The sequence below is a fragment of the Caretta caretta genome, chromosome 25 (genome assembly GCF_965140235.1).
Source record: "Caretta caretta isolate rCarCar2 chromosome 25, rCarCar1.hap1, whole genome shotgun sequence".
NCBI classification, from domain to species: domain Eukaryota; kingdom Metazoa; phylum Chordata; order Testudines; family Cheloniidae; genus Caretta; species Caretta caretta.
Window position 1 is genome coordinate 9,835,760 of NC_134230.1, and position 13,196 is coordinate 9,848,955.

Here is a 13,196-nt window from a genome sequence, read left to right on the forward strand (position 1 = left end):
GGAGGGGTATGGGGGGAGTGGGAAAGCAGTTGCAAGGCTGCTGATGGGGTGTTTGTAGGTGAAGGTGAGGCGTGGGTCAGGTGGGGCTCAGAGGTGGGGTGGGATGATGGACTTTCTGTGTCGCAAGGACCCACCGTCTCTGTTCACCCCAAGAATGCTTCACAGGAGCCTGTGTCACCTCCCCCCACCCCTGCCTCACTAGCCCCCCTGCAAAGCATCAGACCCACCTCTCCTGTCAAGTGAGTTGTTGATCACGTTCCCCCCCCTCCACAAACGTCATCCTCCCCCTGCCCAATTCTCCTTCATGCTGGCTCTGATCTTGCCTGTGTTCCCAATTTGACCTGCTGCTGGGGGGGCTGCTGGGGGGGGGGCAGCGAGCTATGTCATAGTGCTGAAGCCAACGGAAGCATCAAGTCCAGTTCACGATTATTTGTCGCCGCATTGTTCCTCATTCACGAGGACTGGGGTGGGCGACTGGTGCAAAGCACCTGGTAACCCAAGAGCCCTTTAAATAAGTCCCCATTTGGCTCAGGGCTCTCCAGGCGACCTCCAAGCTGTTCCTTGGCAGGGTCAGTAATTGACTTTCCACCAGGTAATAACTGCTGCTGCCCCTGCACTTCTTGAGTTCCTTGTGCAAACGGCTGGGTGGGGGGACTGGGGAACCAGGGATGGGGCCGTGACTGAATGTGGTTGGATAACTGACCAGGTGTCCAGGTATATATGTAGCAGAGACAGGGCCATCTAGTGATGAGAACACTAGGGCACTAGGGCTGGGCAATTGGACTTTTGGTTTCTCTTCCGTGCCAATAACTTGCTGTGTGACTTTGGTCAAGTCACTTCGCCTTTCTGTGCCTCAGTGTCCCCATTTGTCAAGCAGTGATCATGACACTGACCCGCCTTTGTTCAGTGCTGTGAGAGGGCCACGGGGCAGGTGCTGCATCAGTGACCCTCCACAGGTTGTTTTAGCATCATCTATTAAGTATTTAAAAAACCCGACATGCATAATTACTTCTTAATTGATAGCAATTTATTAATCCACCAGGAATCTTAGCAAACTCTCTGTAGGTGCCATGTTAATATAAAGTGGGCCTGTTAACTCTTTCTTAAGCTCTGTGTCCCACCCGAAAAGAAGTACTCATGCCAACCTGAATAATGAAGTTCTCATGCTTCATTATTTGTTTGTTTCCAGCTAGCAATGGATTTAAATCAAGAGATTTACTGAGATTGGAATCTGTCTGGGGCAGGGACCATCTTCGTCTGTGTTTGTACAGCGCCTAGCACAGTGGGCTCCTGGGGCTCCTGGATGCTACCGCAGCGCACATAATAATAACCAAGAGAGTTTGGGATGTCTCTTGTTTGCAGTAATGTTTAGCAGCTGACACTGCAGCAGCTGAATAATTGGATACTAGGCCTGGCAGTTCAGACGGGATGATCTGGATCACACGAGGTGCAGAGACAACTGTCTCCACGTCCCTCTGAATCCTTAGCCTGCCCTGTGGGGTGCTGCTTGCAATGCAGATGCCGATCTGTGAGGCACTCCCTGAGACCATCTCCTGGTTCTGGGGAGAGCCAATGCAGAGCAATCCCTTTCCCCAGACTCATCACAAATGTGTGTGACCCAACGGAGAAATGCTTGGCTGTGTGCCAATCACCAAAGTTAGGGTGTTAGGCCCAGGTCCTCCAAGGTGTTGAGGTGCCCTAGTCCATTGAGATCAGTGGGCATTAGACGCCTCAGTACCTTTGGGGATCTGGGCCCTAATGGCTCTGTCGGGGGTGCAGGTCCTGCTGTCAGCCAGGGCGGTGTCTCTGGAGTCACTCCATTGGAGTCAGAGTATGTCTACACTGCACTCTAAGCCCAGTTCTGTGGAACCTGGGCTTGTGGACTCAGTCTTTCCAAGCTCACACTGCATTGTGAACCGGGGCTTACAATTGCTGGACCTGGGTCTACCAGCCGTGCTAACAGGTCCATATTGTACTACCCAGCCCTTCTGACTTGCGACTGCAACTTGACCTGCATCCACACCGCATAATGACAGGGCTTGGACCCAAGTCAGAGTGGGACTTGGGCTCCGACCCACACCTCTAGCAGGGTCTTAGGTCCTGGGTCCTGAGAGCCAGAAAAGGGGCTCTGTCTCAAACCTGAGTCAGAGCTTGAGCTTAGTGTGGCGTGTAGACGTACCCATTCGTCTCACTTACCCCAGCTTTAGACTGGAGCAAGTCCATGGCGTGAACGACTCCTGATAGCCAGAGCGAGAGAGGCCCAGACTCAGATTCACGCTGGTGTGACAGTGCAGATTTCAGACCCTGACTTGGGAGCACCTGGCCGGTTGTGGCTACGCCCCACTTCTCCTCTTTCCAGGCCGTCAGTCACCGATTCTGCCTTTTCTCCTGCGTCGCTCCGCAGAGGGGGAGGAAGAAAAACGACACGGGAGGCGCGTTGCTTTTCTCAGGTATATTTCACATGCTTGTTACATAGGAAACCGGACATGTTCTGTGCGGACAAGGCCTTCCATAGGAACCATCCGGGGCTTCCCAGCTCTTAAGTTTTCACCGCCCCTCCCCCAAAAAACCCCGGACACTGACCATGGACTTGCTAACTGCGTGGACGACACCACTTGGACTCCTGACACAACGTGGCATGCATAGCTCTCTGGGGGTGGGCTGGGGGCTGGAGGAGGGATCAGCGGTGGCATTGGTGGGGAGGAAAAGCTTGCAGGTGGCTCCCAGCTGCTGGCAGTCCGAGGGCAGACATGTTGGCATTTTCAGCAGTGGATGAATGAATCGGGGCAAAGGAAAGAGAGCCGCGTTGACATCAGAGGCCAGGCGGGCAGCTCTGGGGTAGGATCTGAATGTCACAGCTTGCGGCTGTTTGGATGGGGCGTGTTCATTAGACCCTTGCAGAGAGGGACTCAAGCCACAATGTTTGGGTGCTGCCCCCCAATTCAGTGTGGGTGCGGGGTCAGCCCCGCTCTTCTGCTTGTCCCTGTGACATGGGCAGGTTGGTCTCTGGGCGCTGCTGCCTTTGGTTAGGCCGTTGGGGCTGCGTGTGTGAAGAGGTGGCGTGGCCAGGGGGAATTGGTCGAGGGGCTCGTGCATAGCCCGTCCATCTCCTTCATGTCTTCTGCCATTCAGTTACGGCCCCCGCCCTGGTTACCCAGCCCCAGTCCCATCTGGGACTGAATTCCCTCCCTGCCCCACGCTTCTGGCTTCTCAATCCAGGCAGGGCCACGGAGCCTCACAAACAGGGGCGCCCCGGCATCCCTGGTGCCTGCCGGCAGCGGCTGAGTAGGGGGTGATGCGGCTACGTGGAGGGTGGGGGCTTCTGTTGGGGATGATCCCCCTGACCTGGTTTGAACTAAAGGGTCTGTTTCAACATGTAGGGCCGCACTCGTTCGCAGGGTGAGGCCTGGCACCCATGTGAGCCCAGCTGTGCCAAGGCATGGTGGGGCGGGCTCAGAGTCAGGGCTAGACCCCAATGGTGCCTATGTCTGTCTGTGGAGCCTGGCAGACAGAGCCTGGCCTGACCAGTTCCATGCCACTGTGCTGGCAGCTGAAGAAAGACCCCCCCCACCCAAGCTCTGCGGGTCGCCTGTGTGCTAACCGGCTGCAGGCCATATGGCCTCAGCAGAGACGTGGGCTCGCCCCTGGTGCCAGGGCAAGCCCCAGAGAGGGACGATGACAAAGCGTCACGTACAGAGGTGGAATGTTTACTTTCTAGCAGGGTAAGTCATTCGGGACGGCCTGAAGGTGGATCCCGCTCACCTTTGGGAGGCTCTGATGCTGATGGCCCAGTCTCCGAGGACTGCAGGCCCTGAGGAAGGACATGGTCCCAGAGAGCAGCTGCCGGATCGCGGGGCAATCCCCCATATTGCCCTCTCTTTCCGGGTCCTAGTGATGCCTGCCTTTCCAGCTGCTTGTGGGCACTCCTCAGGGCTGGTTCCCCTTCCTGAGCTTCCTCCCACTGGGGCAGCACTGGGAGAGGCCGGGGGGAACGGGACACAGGGTGAGCAATGGGGAACACACAGGCTCCCCAGGCAGGGGTCAGAAGCCACATTGCGTGAGTCATTTGACCCGGGGCTGGCCAAAGCTCTGGAGCAGAGGCCCTAAAGCCCACGGGGTGCAGGAGATAGACTAGATGACCTAGGTCTGGTCCATCTCTGATCTCAGTGTCTCCGATGAACCAGTCAGGCCATTTGATTCTCTGGCTCGACCTGAATTGCTGCTGTGACCCTTTCGGGTTCCATAACATCCTCCGTGTGGGCTACGTGAACGGGCAGACTCATCCCGGCTGTAACTTCACCCAGGCCAGTGGATTTCATCCAGGAAGGAATTTGGCCTTGTGCCTTTTAGGATTAAATTGTCAAACCCCTTGTGCCTAAAACACATTCACAAAATAACATCCGGGCAGGGTCCTGGTGCCCCTGAGCACGCAGTGCCGGGGTCTGCTGCCTGCCCTGACCTACTCCCGGTTCACCAACCCCTTGGCCAACGTGTTTGGGCTGGAGGGTCTGAGTCAGTCAGGAGGGCTGTCTTCCCATTCCCAGGCCTTGCAGCTGGGGTAGCTGCTGCCCGGCAGGTGTGTCATGGCGCAGGGGACGCAGCATCAAGAACAAAGGGAGGGGGAGAAAACACATAAGGGCTTAAGAGAAAGTGGAGAGGAAAAAACCTGTGAAAATAAAGGAGGGGGGGCGGGGGCAAAAAGCCACCCACCTGCCCCAGGGGAGAGGGTGTCAGGCCTCCCAGTCTCCTTCCTGGGGGCGTCTCAGCATCTGAGACCTGTTTTAATCCACCAGGGGAGCCAAGAAACTAACATCTCCCGTGTGAACGTTCGCAGAGAAAGTCCGTGATGGTGCCAGAGGCGGGGGAGGAGGCGGGGGAGGAGATGGTGGAGGGTGGGCGGGGGGAGGATAGCGTCTCTTGAGGTCCTTGGTGCAGAGCAGCGGGGATGGGAGCAGGTGCTCGTGCAGAGGCTGGTATCTGTATGCCAAGCACGCATGTTAATCTGCATGTATATTCATGCCTACAATTTATCATGGGCTATGTTAACACCTCCCCCGGGAGCCATTCATGGGGCTGAACGTAATAATAACACCACTCCGCACTTCAGCTCTTGGATGGAGGCGACAACTCGAGGAGACCTGTTGTCCTGTTCTTGTGCCCGTGAGGCACAGACGATTCACGATTTTTGGTTTTCTCCAACAGCCATTATAAAATTCAGCCCAAAACATGCAAGCAGTTCTGCTTGTCCCAGATACCCCGGAGTGGTGTCAAGATCCCTGGGACACACACACACACACACACACACAGCGGACATAGATTCACCAAAGTTACCCAGCAACAACCCAGGGTGCCTGATCCCCAGTCCTGTTCACAGTTACTCCTGCTGCCCTTAGGAATGGTTTGCACGGACCCATGCTAGTGAAAATGATTGTGCCAGTCTGCACACTGCAAGGCACATATTGTGGGCCAGATGAGTTGGAGTGCAGCAGAGGGAGCTGAGATTCCCCAGTGCAATGCACAGCCTCTGGCTCGGGGGTTAGAGAACCGGGGCTATGCTGATGGGGAGTAGCCGGGTTTGCAAATTTGCTCTGAAAGATTTGACCTTTTTATTTTTCCATTTTTTTCAAAAACTAAGGGGAAATGACATGATTTAAAAACAAAGGAAGAGATGGGCTCCAGTCCTTCACCCCCTCTACCCACAGTGAGCAGGGGAGCAACCATTCGCTGAGCTGCCTGGTGGATCCTCTCTGGATGGGAATCAAAGACAAAATCTGCAGGAACTCTGCAAAGTGAAACTGAAAAATATTGCACAGATGACTCATGCCAGCATGGGATTCTGGGCCCAGTCCTGCTTCCTCTGATGCCTCTGGTGCTGTTGACTTCAAAGCAGCAGGATCAGGCCCATCAGCTATATAGTCCCCCTCCCGCTCCCCTTGTTCCTCATTAGTGAGGACACTTTCTTTGCATGCATTCAAGACCTTTGCCTCCTGCTCGTTCCCCATGTGAAGTGAAGATTTTCTGTCTGTGGGGAAAATGATATCACAGATCGAGGAGGCCTGGGACGTCCAATGTGGGATAAAACCGTCGGAGCTGATAAATACGGCTCCTGATGCTGCACGTTGTGGCTACTTAAGGGTAGCATTGGGTGAAACTTTTCAGCCAAAACGTTTTTGTTTTGTTTTTTCGGTGGGGAAAAAAAATTGCAGATTTGGCAACACCAAAGCGCATAGTTAGATTGTGTTGGGAAAAAAATTCAGCGAAAGTCAAAAGGTTTAAACTTCTGCAGTTCAAAATGATGTTTTGTTTGAAAACTGCCTTAAAAGGGATTGTAAAAAAAACACCCCAAACCCCTCACACAGTCGAAATGAAATGTTTTGTTTTGACCCAAACCATGGTTTTTGCTATTTTGATTTGGTAACGTTTTTTTAAAAAATTTGTTTTTGATTTGATTTGAAATTAATTCCGCCCCCCCCACCTCCCCACCATTCAGAACTGCCAGTGAACCAAAAAAACCAACCCATTATTTGCACTGCTCTACTTAAGACTTCAGACCGCAGCGGAGCTAGACCCCAGCTGCTTCTGCTTCGGAAGCACAGACTCCTGCCACTCAAGCTAAATGCAAATCTCCATTAGCAGTATAGGGCCTATGACACTCAGTGGAGCAGTTCCCATTCCATCCAGTAGAGGACAGTGCTGTGCATGCGCACACACTAACCAGTATATTATGTTATAATGCTCTTATTTTGGGCCTTTCCTCCATGGAGCTCAAAGTGCTTTGCACCCACTAAATCCTGAATTAAGGTGCAACAGCACCCCTACGAGCTGCTCTGTAAGGGACCTACACATTGAGGGTGCCGAATTAGCATTAACAAGCACGGATGATTACATATGAGTAAAATGGGGCAAAGAGCGGGGCCATGGCTTGCCCTGGGGTCCCTCCCAAATGACTTTAATAGTAGAACCATCCAGCAGAACGATTTTGCTGGGTACATTATGGGCTGAGTAATGTGGTCAGAGACTGATATCCAGCCAGCTCTGCGTCATAACAGCCAGGGGCCGGGAGGATAATAAAACAGAAGCGGCACCTTCCCGGTGAAACGGGCTTGATGAGCCGGCTGCACTGTAAAGAAATGCCGTCCCTCTAAACATGGCCTTCAGCGGGGAAGAGGTGCAGCAGTGTGACTTGTTAGCATCGCTCTGTGGGGCTGGAGAGGGAAAACTGTGAAACACCCACAGATCCTGGGCAAATCCCGAATCCAGTTCATGCCCACCTGGGATAGTCACTTGCCGCCCTGCCCCCTCCCCGGGGTTCCTTTAAAAAAAAAAATCTCCTGCTATATGGACCCGCTTTGTCTGACATGATCCCTGTTTTCCCTGCAACTCAAAGTTGTGAACAGAAAATGCCGTGGCACAAATGGAGCAGCAAGAAGAATTATTATCCGCGTCTGGGCCAGGCGCGCTCACACGGCTGGGACCTTCGGCCCCTCGGTGGCCGCGGGTGGAAGGGTTAATTGAGGAGGCTAACGCCGCAGTGGCGTTTGCTGTGCTTAACGGTTCTGCCTGCGTTTCTCTGCGGGTTGGAGGGGCGGGAGCGTGCCTTTGTTATGCTATTGTTTAAATAGCTGTTTATTTTCCAGCCTTGTTACAGCCCTACAGGCACGGAACATCTGGTATGGTTTTTTCCACTGCCTCGCTGGTCTCTGAAGACCTGGCAGACCTTGCAAGCCAAAGGACCAGACCAGCTTGTGGGTTAAATGGAGATCGCTTCGAGAAAAGACCAGCTGGTTTTTGGGGTGACCCTTTCTTTACATGGCTCAGGCTTTGGATCTGGCTCTGATTGCATAGCTCAGGTGCTCTCTCTTGCGGCCTGGGTCTGACTCTCTGTTTCAATGAGTCTGGCTCACTCTCTCGCTCCACAGGTCAGGACTTCTCTTTTTACACTGGTGGCTGCCTCTTTTGATTTGGGGGTGCCCTCTCAGAGAGTCAGGGTCTCCAAACTGCCCGTGCATTTCTGCATGCCCATTAGTGCAAGCATAAGCGCACACCTAATTTGCACACACAAGTGCCATGGCAATCGAGGCAAACTGGGTAACTACTCATCAGCTGGGCAGTTAGATGCACGGCCAGACAAAACATTCCCCTTTCATCCAGGATGGGTGACAGGGCCTCTTTACCCCCAACAGGATCAGGGGCTGAGTATCCTCCATTCCCACAGGGGAGCCAGAGCAGCTCCTCATCATCCCTCCCCACTGTGTGCCCAGCTCCACCCTGCTGTCCTCTGGGAGCAGCTCCACCGAGAACAGGGATGGGGGATTCTCCCCATGTAGGCGCCGACTCTGTGGGTACTCCGGAACTGGAGCACCCATGGGGAAAATAATGGATGCTCAACACCCACCAGCCACAGCTCTGGGACGGCGCCGCTGCCGAAGAGCTGTTCTGCCGTGTGGCCGCCACCAAACAGCTGTTTGGTGGCTTGGGGAGGGACTTGGGGGAGGGCGGAGAGCGGCAGGCTGGCAGGGGCCTCGGGGAGGGGGTGGAGCGTGGGCAGGAAGAGCCGGAATGAGGGTGGGGCCTCAGGGAGGGGGCGGGGAAGAGGCGGGGCCTCGAGAGAAAGGATGGAGTGGAGGTGGAGCCAGAGGGAGGGGCAGGGACGGAACAGAGCGGAGAGGCCAGCAGCAGCGAGAGACACAGTCGAGACAGTGTCATTTTTTTTACCGTGGTGATTTCCTCTGCGAGCGGGCCAGCTAGCTCGGCCCTGAGCCTGCCGAGGCCTGACCATTACTCACAGGGGCTGCGCTTCCCGTTTCTGCTGCTACCACAACCAGCAGCCTGCTCGCTGGCTTCAAATGCCAGTGTGCTTTGGGGAAATACCGCTCAGCGCCAATGGGGTGGCATTCATGCCTGCACAGACCCGTATGTCTGGAAGGGACTGTCGGGTTGGGTTATTATTGCTTGTGCAGGGGGATTCCCTCCCCAGGCGCCGGGGTTTGCCGCCCCTTCTTCCGAATGCCGAGAGGAACTCCTCTGAGCACAGCACCTCCCCTGCGTTGGATTGAGCCGCCCAGGCTGGTTGGAGCGCATGCCAGGGCAGCCGGGAGCTGCTCTGCCGGAGTCCTTTGTCGCCCAGGAAGACGTCTGTTGGAAATTCATTTAAAAAAAAAAACCCAACAAATTAAAAACGAACCATAAACAACAACCGAGAAAAGGTTCCAGATGGTCTCTTAAAAAAGGAAGCAGGTTTTCCGGGCCCAGACACTGCTTGCTCAAGGTCTGAAAAATGCATAGTTGATACAAAAGAATGTTAGCTACATCGCGAGGCCCTGACCCACAAGGGCTGTGCATGCCTCCTTGGCCCGCTCTTGCCCTCTGGGACCTGGGTGGGGGGGGATCTCACTGTTCAAAGAAGGTGGGGTGTGCTCAGAAATGGGAATAAGCCGCTGGGAGGCCCCTGGGGCCGTTTCCAGTGATGCTTCTGCTCAGTTCAAGGCCAACGAGGAAAACCGCTCGCTCCTCCCAGTCACCTCCAAGCCCTTGTGGTCGAACCGAGCCAATGTCCCAGCCAGGTTCCTCCGCGAGTTTTACTGCCTCGATCCTCGGAGGAGTGAAGCCACATGACCAGACGAAGTGGTCACTTGGAAAACAAAGGAAGGATGCTCCTACCCCCTGCCGGGCTCTTGGAGGGCCCCATTTGGCGGCAGGCAGTGGACTAGCAACCACCCTCCTCCTGGGGCCGCTCAGATCATCTTCATGTTGAACTTCCTGGCACTGCCCTGCCCGGCGGTGGTGGTGGGGCCATCCACTTTGCGGAAGGAGTATTCCACGGTGAAGTTGTTTTTGTGCTGTCCCCGCCCCCGGCTCCACACAAAGAGGAGCAGGAAGCAGAAGAGCACGACCCCAAGGAAGGTGATGCAGCCCATGGCCGTGGAGACCAGGATGGTCTTGAGGTCCAATGTAAACTTTAAGAAGACTTGCGTGTTGTTGTGGAAGGTGTCGTTGAACTCGCTGAGGTACAAGGTCCGGTTTGCATAAAGGGAGCCGTCCACGGGATGCCCCTTGACCGTCAAGGTGGCAAAGTAGGTGTCATTGCCTCCGGCATTGCTAGCGATGCAAATGTAGGTGCCACTGTCTTGGACCTGGGCAAAGCGGATTTGCAACGTGCCCCCGGGCAGGACGGTGGCTCGTCCAGTGCTCTTGGTGGTGATCATCCTGTGCTGAGGGGAGACCCAGACGATGGCAGGAACGGGCTCTCCGTCTGCACGGCAGAGGAAGGAGACAGACTGCCCTTCACGGGCTGTTATGTGCTGCAACTTTCGGTCCCTGATTTTGGGCTTTTGGCAGGTGAAGTACTCAAAGAGTATGGAGTCCGGGAAGTCACGCAGGGCGTTGCCCTGGATCTCAGGGGGTGAGGAGCACATGGGCTGCTGCCCGTCGAAGTTGAGCGTCTTGCGGCGCTGTAGGATCCAGAGGAGGCGGCAGTCACAGGCCAGCGGGTTCCTGTCCACGCGCAGCGTCTCCAGAGTGTTCACTGAATGGAAGGTGCTCTCCTCCAGGGTGGAAAGGAAATTGTTGGAGAGGTTGAGGAGGCGGATTTGCCTCAAACCAGAGAACGCTTGAGGCTCCACGGAGACCAAGAAGGCCCCCACCATGTGGAGCTCTCGCAGCCTGATGAGGTCCTTGAAGGAGCCCTTGGGCACAGTGCTGATGGGGTTATAAGACAAGTTCAGGTACATGAGGTACACCAGGTTCTTCAAGGCGGCCGTGGGCACTGCCGTGATGTTGGTGTAGGTGATGGAGAGCGAGGTGAGGTTCAGGCCCTGGAAACTGGTGGGCGAGATGTCCTCCAGCAGCGGCCAGTTGTCGATCTCCAGCTGCAGGAGATTGTAGAGCTTCTTGAAGTTCCCATCTTCCACCGTGGAGATGCTGAGGTGTCGGAGCCGCAGGACCTCCAGGTTTTGGAGGTAGGAGAGGGATTCGGCTGAGATGGCCGTCAGGTTGCATTTCTCTATGGTCAGCTGCTCCAGGCCTAGGAGGCCAGAGAAAGCCCTTTGGGAGATGTACACCAAGTCGTTGTCTCCCACCTCCAGGTTCTTCAGGTTCCTCAGGTCCTGGAACATGTAGTCCAGCAGGATGACTATTTTGTTCTCGCTGATGTCCAGGAGGGTGAGATTGGTCAGCTTGGTGAAGACTCCAGAAGGGATCAGCTTGAGCTGGTTGCCTCGGAGCCGCAAGATCTGAAGGTTAAACAGGTTGCTGAAGGCCCCAGGCTCCACACTGACGATGATGTTCTCGCTTAAATCGAGTTCCTCCAGCAAAGGGTAAGGGGACAGGTCCCCCGGGTTCAGGCAGCGGATCCGGTTCTTGCTGAGCTCCAGGATCTTGGTCTCGGTGGGGATCCCCTCGGGGATGGAACTGAGGCGTTTGCGATGACACACCACGGACTTGATCTGAGGAGCGCACTCGCAGCGAGCCGGGCAGGCCGCCACCCGGGCTGTGCTCAGAAGAATCCAATGGAGGCCCAGGACTGGAAGCCAACATGTCATTGTGTAGAGCATGATCTTATGGTCGCACTACCATTCTCCCATGCACCTGGAAGAGAAAGACAGAAGCAGTGTTAACCGACTGAACACATGAGATGCTAACAAGGTCCTGTGAAGCTGCAGGCCTGGTTGACTGGCAGCTTTGCGCACTCTTGTACTTTAACAACACTTCACTCTGCTTTTGCACTTTTCACTCAAGGGCTTCTAATGCTCTCCTCAGCGCACTATCAAGCGGCCTAGAGGGAAAATAAAAAAACTTAGCCCTTAAGGAATTCAAAGCTCTGTGCACACATGAATTAAATAAGCCTTACAACCCCCTGTGAAACGTCAGTACTATTTTGAAGATGGGGAAACTGAGGCATGGGGAGGCAAAGCGACTTGCAAAAGGTCACCCAGCAGAGGCAGGATTAGCACTCAGGACCACCTGTCCCCACCAAGTCTGCACTGATTCCTAATTCAGACCATTCTGCCTCTGGCAGGGCTGGCCGTTGAGTTGGTACACATCAGGATAACTGTTGATTTAATGGAATAACTCAAGTAACTGAGTCTGGCCCTTAATGGGGTATGTCCCAAGTCGTGATTCTCAGGGGCCCAGAAGCCTTCAAGCCCTTGTTATCAAGATCCCCTTTGGAATCAGGCCTCGTCTACACATAGGTTGCACGGGTTTAGCAAATCGTTTGCTGTGAAGCCAATTCAGTTAAACCAGTATAACTTTGCGTGTGGATGTTCTTATATCAATTTTACCCAAAGTTCATTTCAGAAGGGCAAGCTAAACTGATGCAAGCCAGGTTTAAACCCATGTGACGGTGTCCACACACAAAGTTGCACCAGGGTACCCATGCTGAGTGAACATCTCACCTTCAGTTAAATTGACACAGCTTGTGTGTGTAGAGTAGACGTAAGTGTTTTCAGGTGCATGCTTTTGGGTCTGTGTCCTGGTCCAAACTTAACAGCTAGGTCAACATAGCTACGATGCTCAGGGGTCAAAATTCACACCTCCGGAGCGCTGTAGCTATGCTGGCCTAACCCCTGGTGTAGACGCTGTTGATCTAGCTACCACCGCTCAGAGATGAGGAAAAAAAACTTCCATCACTGGAAGAAGCGTCTACACTATGGTGCGACAGGAGCACTGCTACAACTCCATATCTGTGCTGCTCAGCACCCATAGTGTAGACGCAGCCTGTGATTATCTTAACACAGAGGGAGTGAATGTTGTGTGTGTGTGTGTAAGTTGTAACTGGTGCACTGAATGGCTCTGCCCTCCTGCCCCACCGTGGTCCCGCAGCACTCCCATTGTGATGTAGCCCTGCCCTGCCCGAGAGGGGTGTGTGTGACATCCTGCCAGACACAGCATTCTCGCAGCTGCACGACCTGGGTGCACAGGCTGTTCGCACAGTGAGGATCAGAGGCGTCCTTGTCAGAGTTTGGATTAGGAAGTCTGCAGATTGTACAATTCATTCTTTGTAGATTATAGATTACTGCCGACCTCTGACCCCTGAATTATAATGCACGGGCCTTAGCCTCCTCCATCCGCCCTCCAGCTGATGAAACTGTCCTCGTTTTGCAGGGATTAGAATTTTTCTATCAACTTAATTTTTCTCTGCACTGCCCTGCATCCTCCCCAACCCCCTTGCAGTCTTTCGCCCTCCCTCACTTCCA

The 13,196-nt window shown here is 54.3% G+C and overlaps 1 protein-coding gene across 8 annotated transcripts in view; it reads right to left on the reverse strand.

Moving 5' to 3' along the window:
- Window positions 1–2,437: 2,437 nt before the first annotated feature.
- LINGO3 (leucine rich repeat and Ig domain containing 3) overlaps window positions 2,438–13,196 on the reverse strand; it is a 107,789-nt gene continuing 97,030 nt past the window's right edge. For all 8 annotated transcript variants that reach the window (XM_075123099.1, XM_048830920.2, XM_048830919.2 and 5 more), the window contains one exon: window positions 2,438–11,586. In XM_075123099.1, the coding sequence (XP_074979200.1) occupies window positions 9,735–11,552 (1,818 nt within the window). In that variant the 5' untranslated portion in view covers window positions 11,553–11,586 and the 3' untranslated portion in view covers window positions 2,438–9,734. The remainder of the gene's footprint in view (window positions 11,587–13,196) is intronic.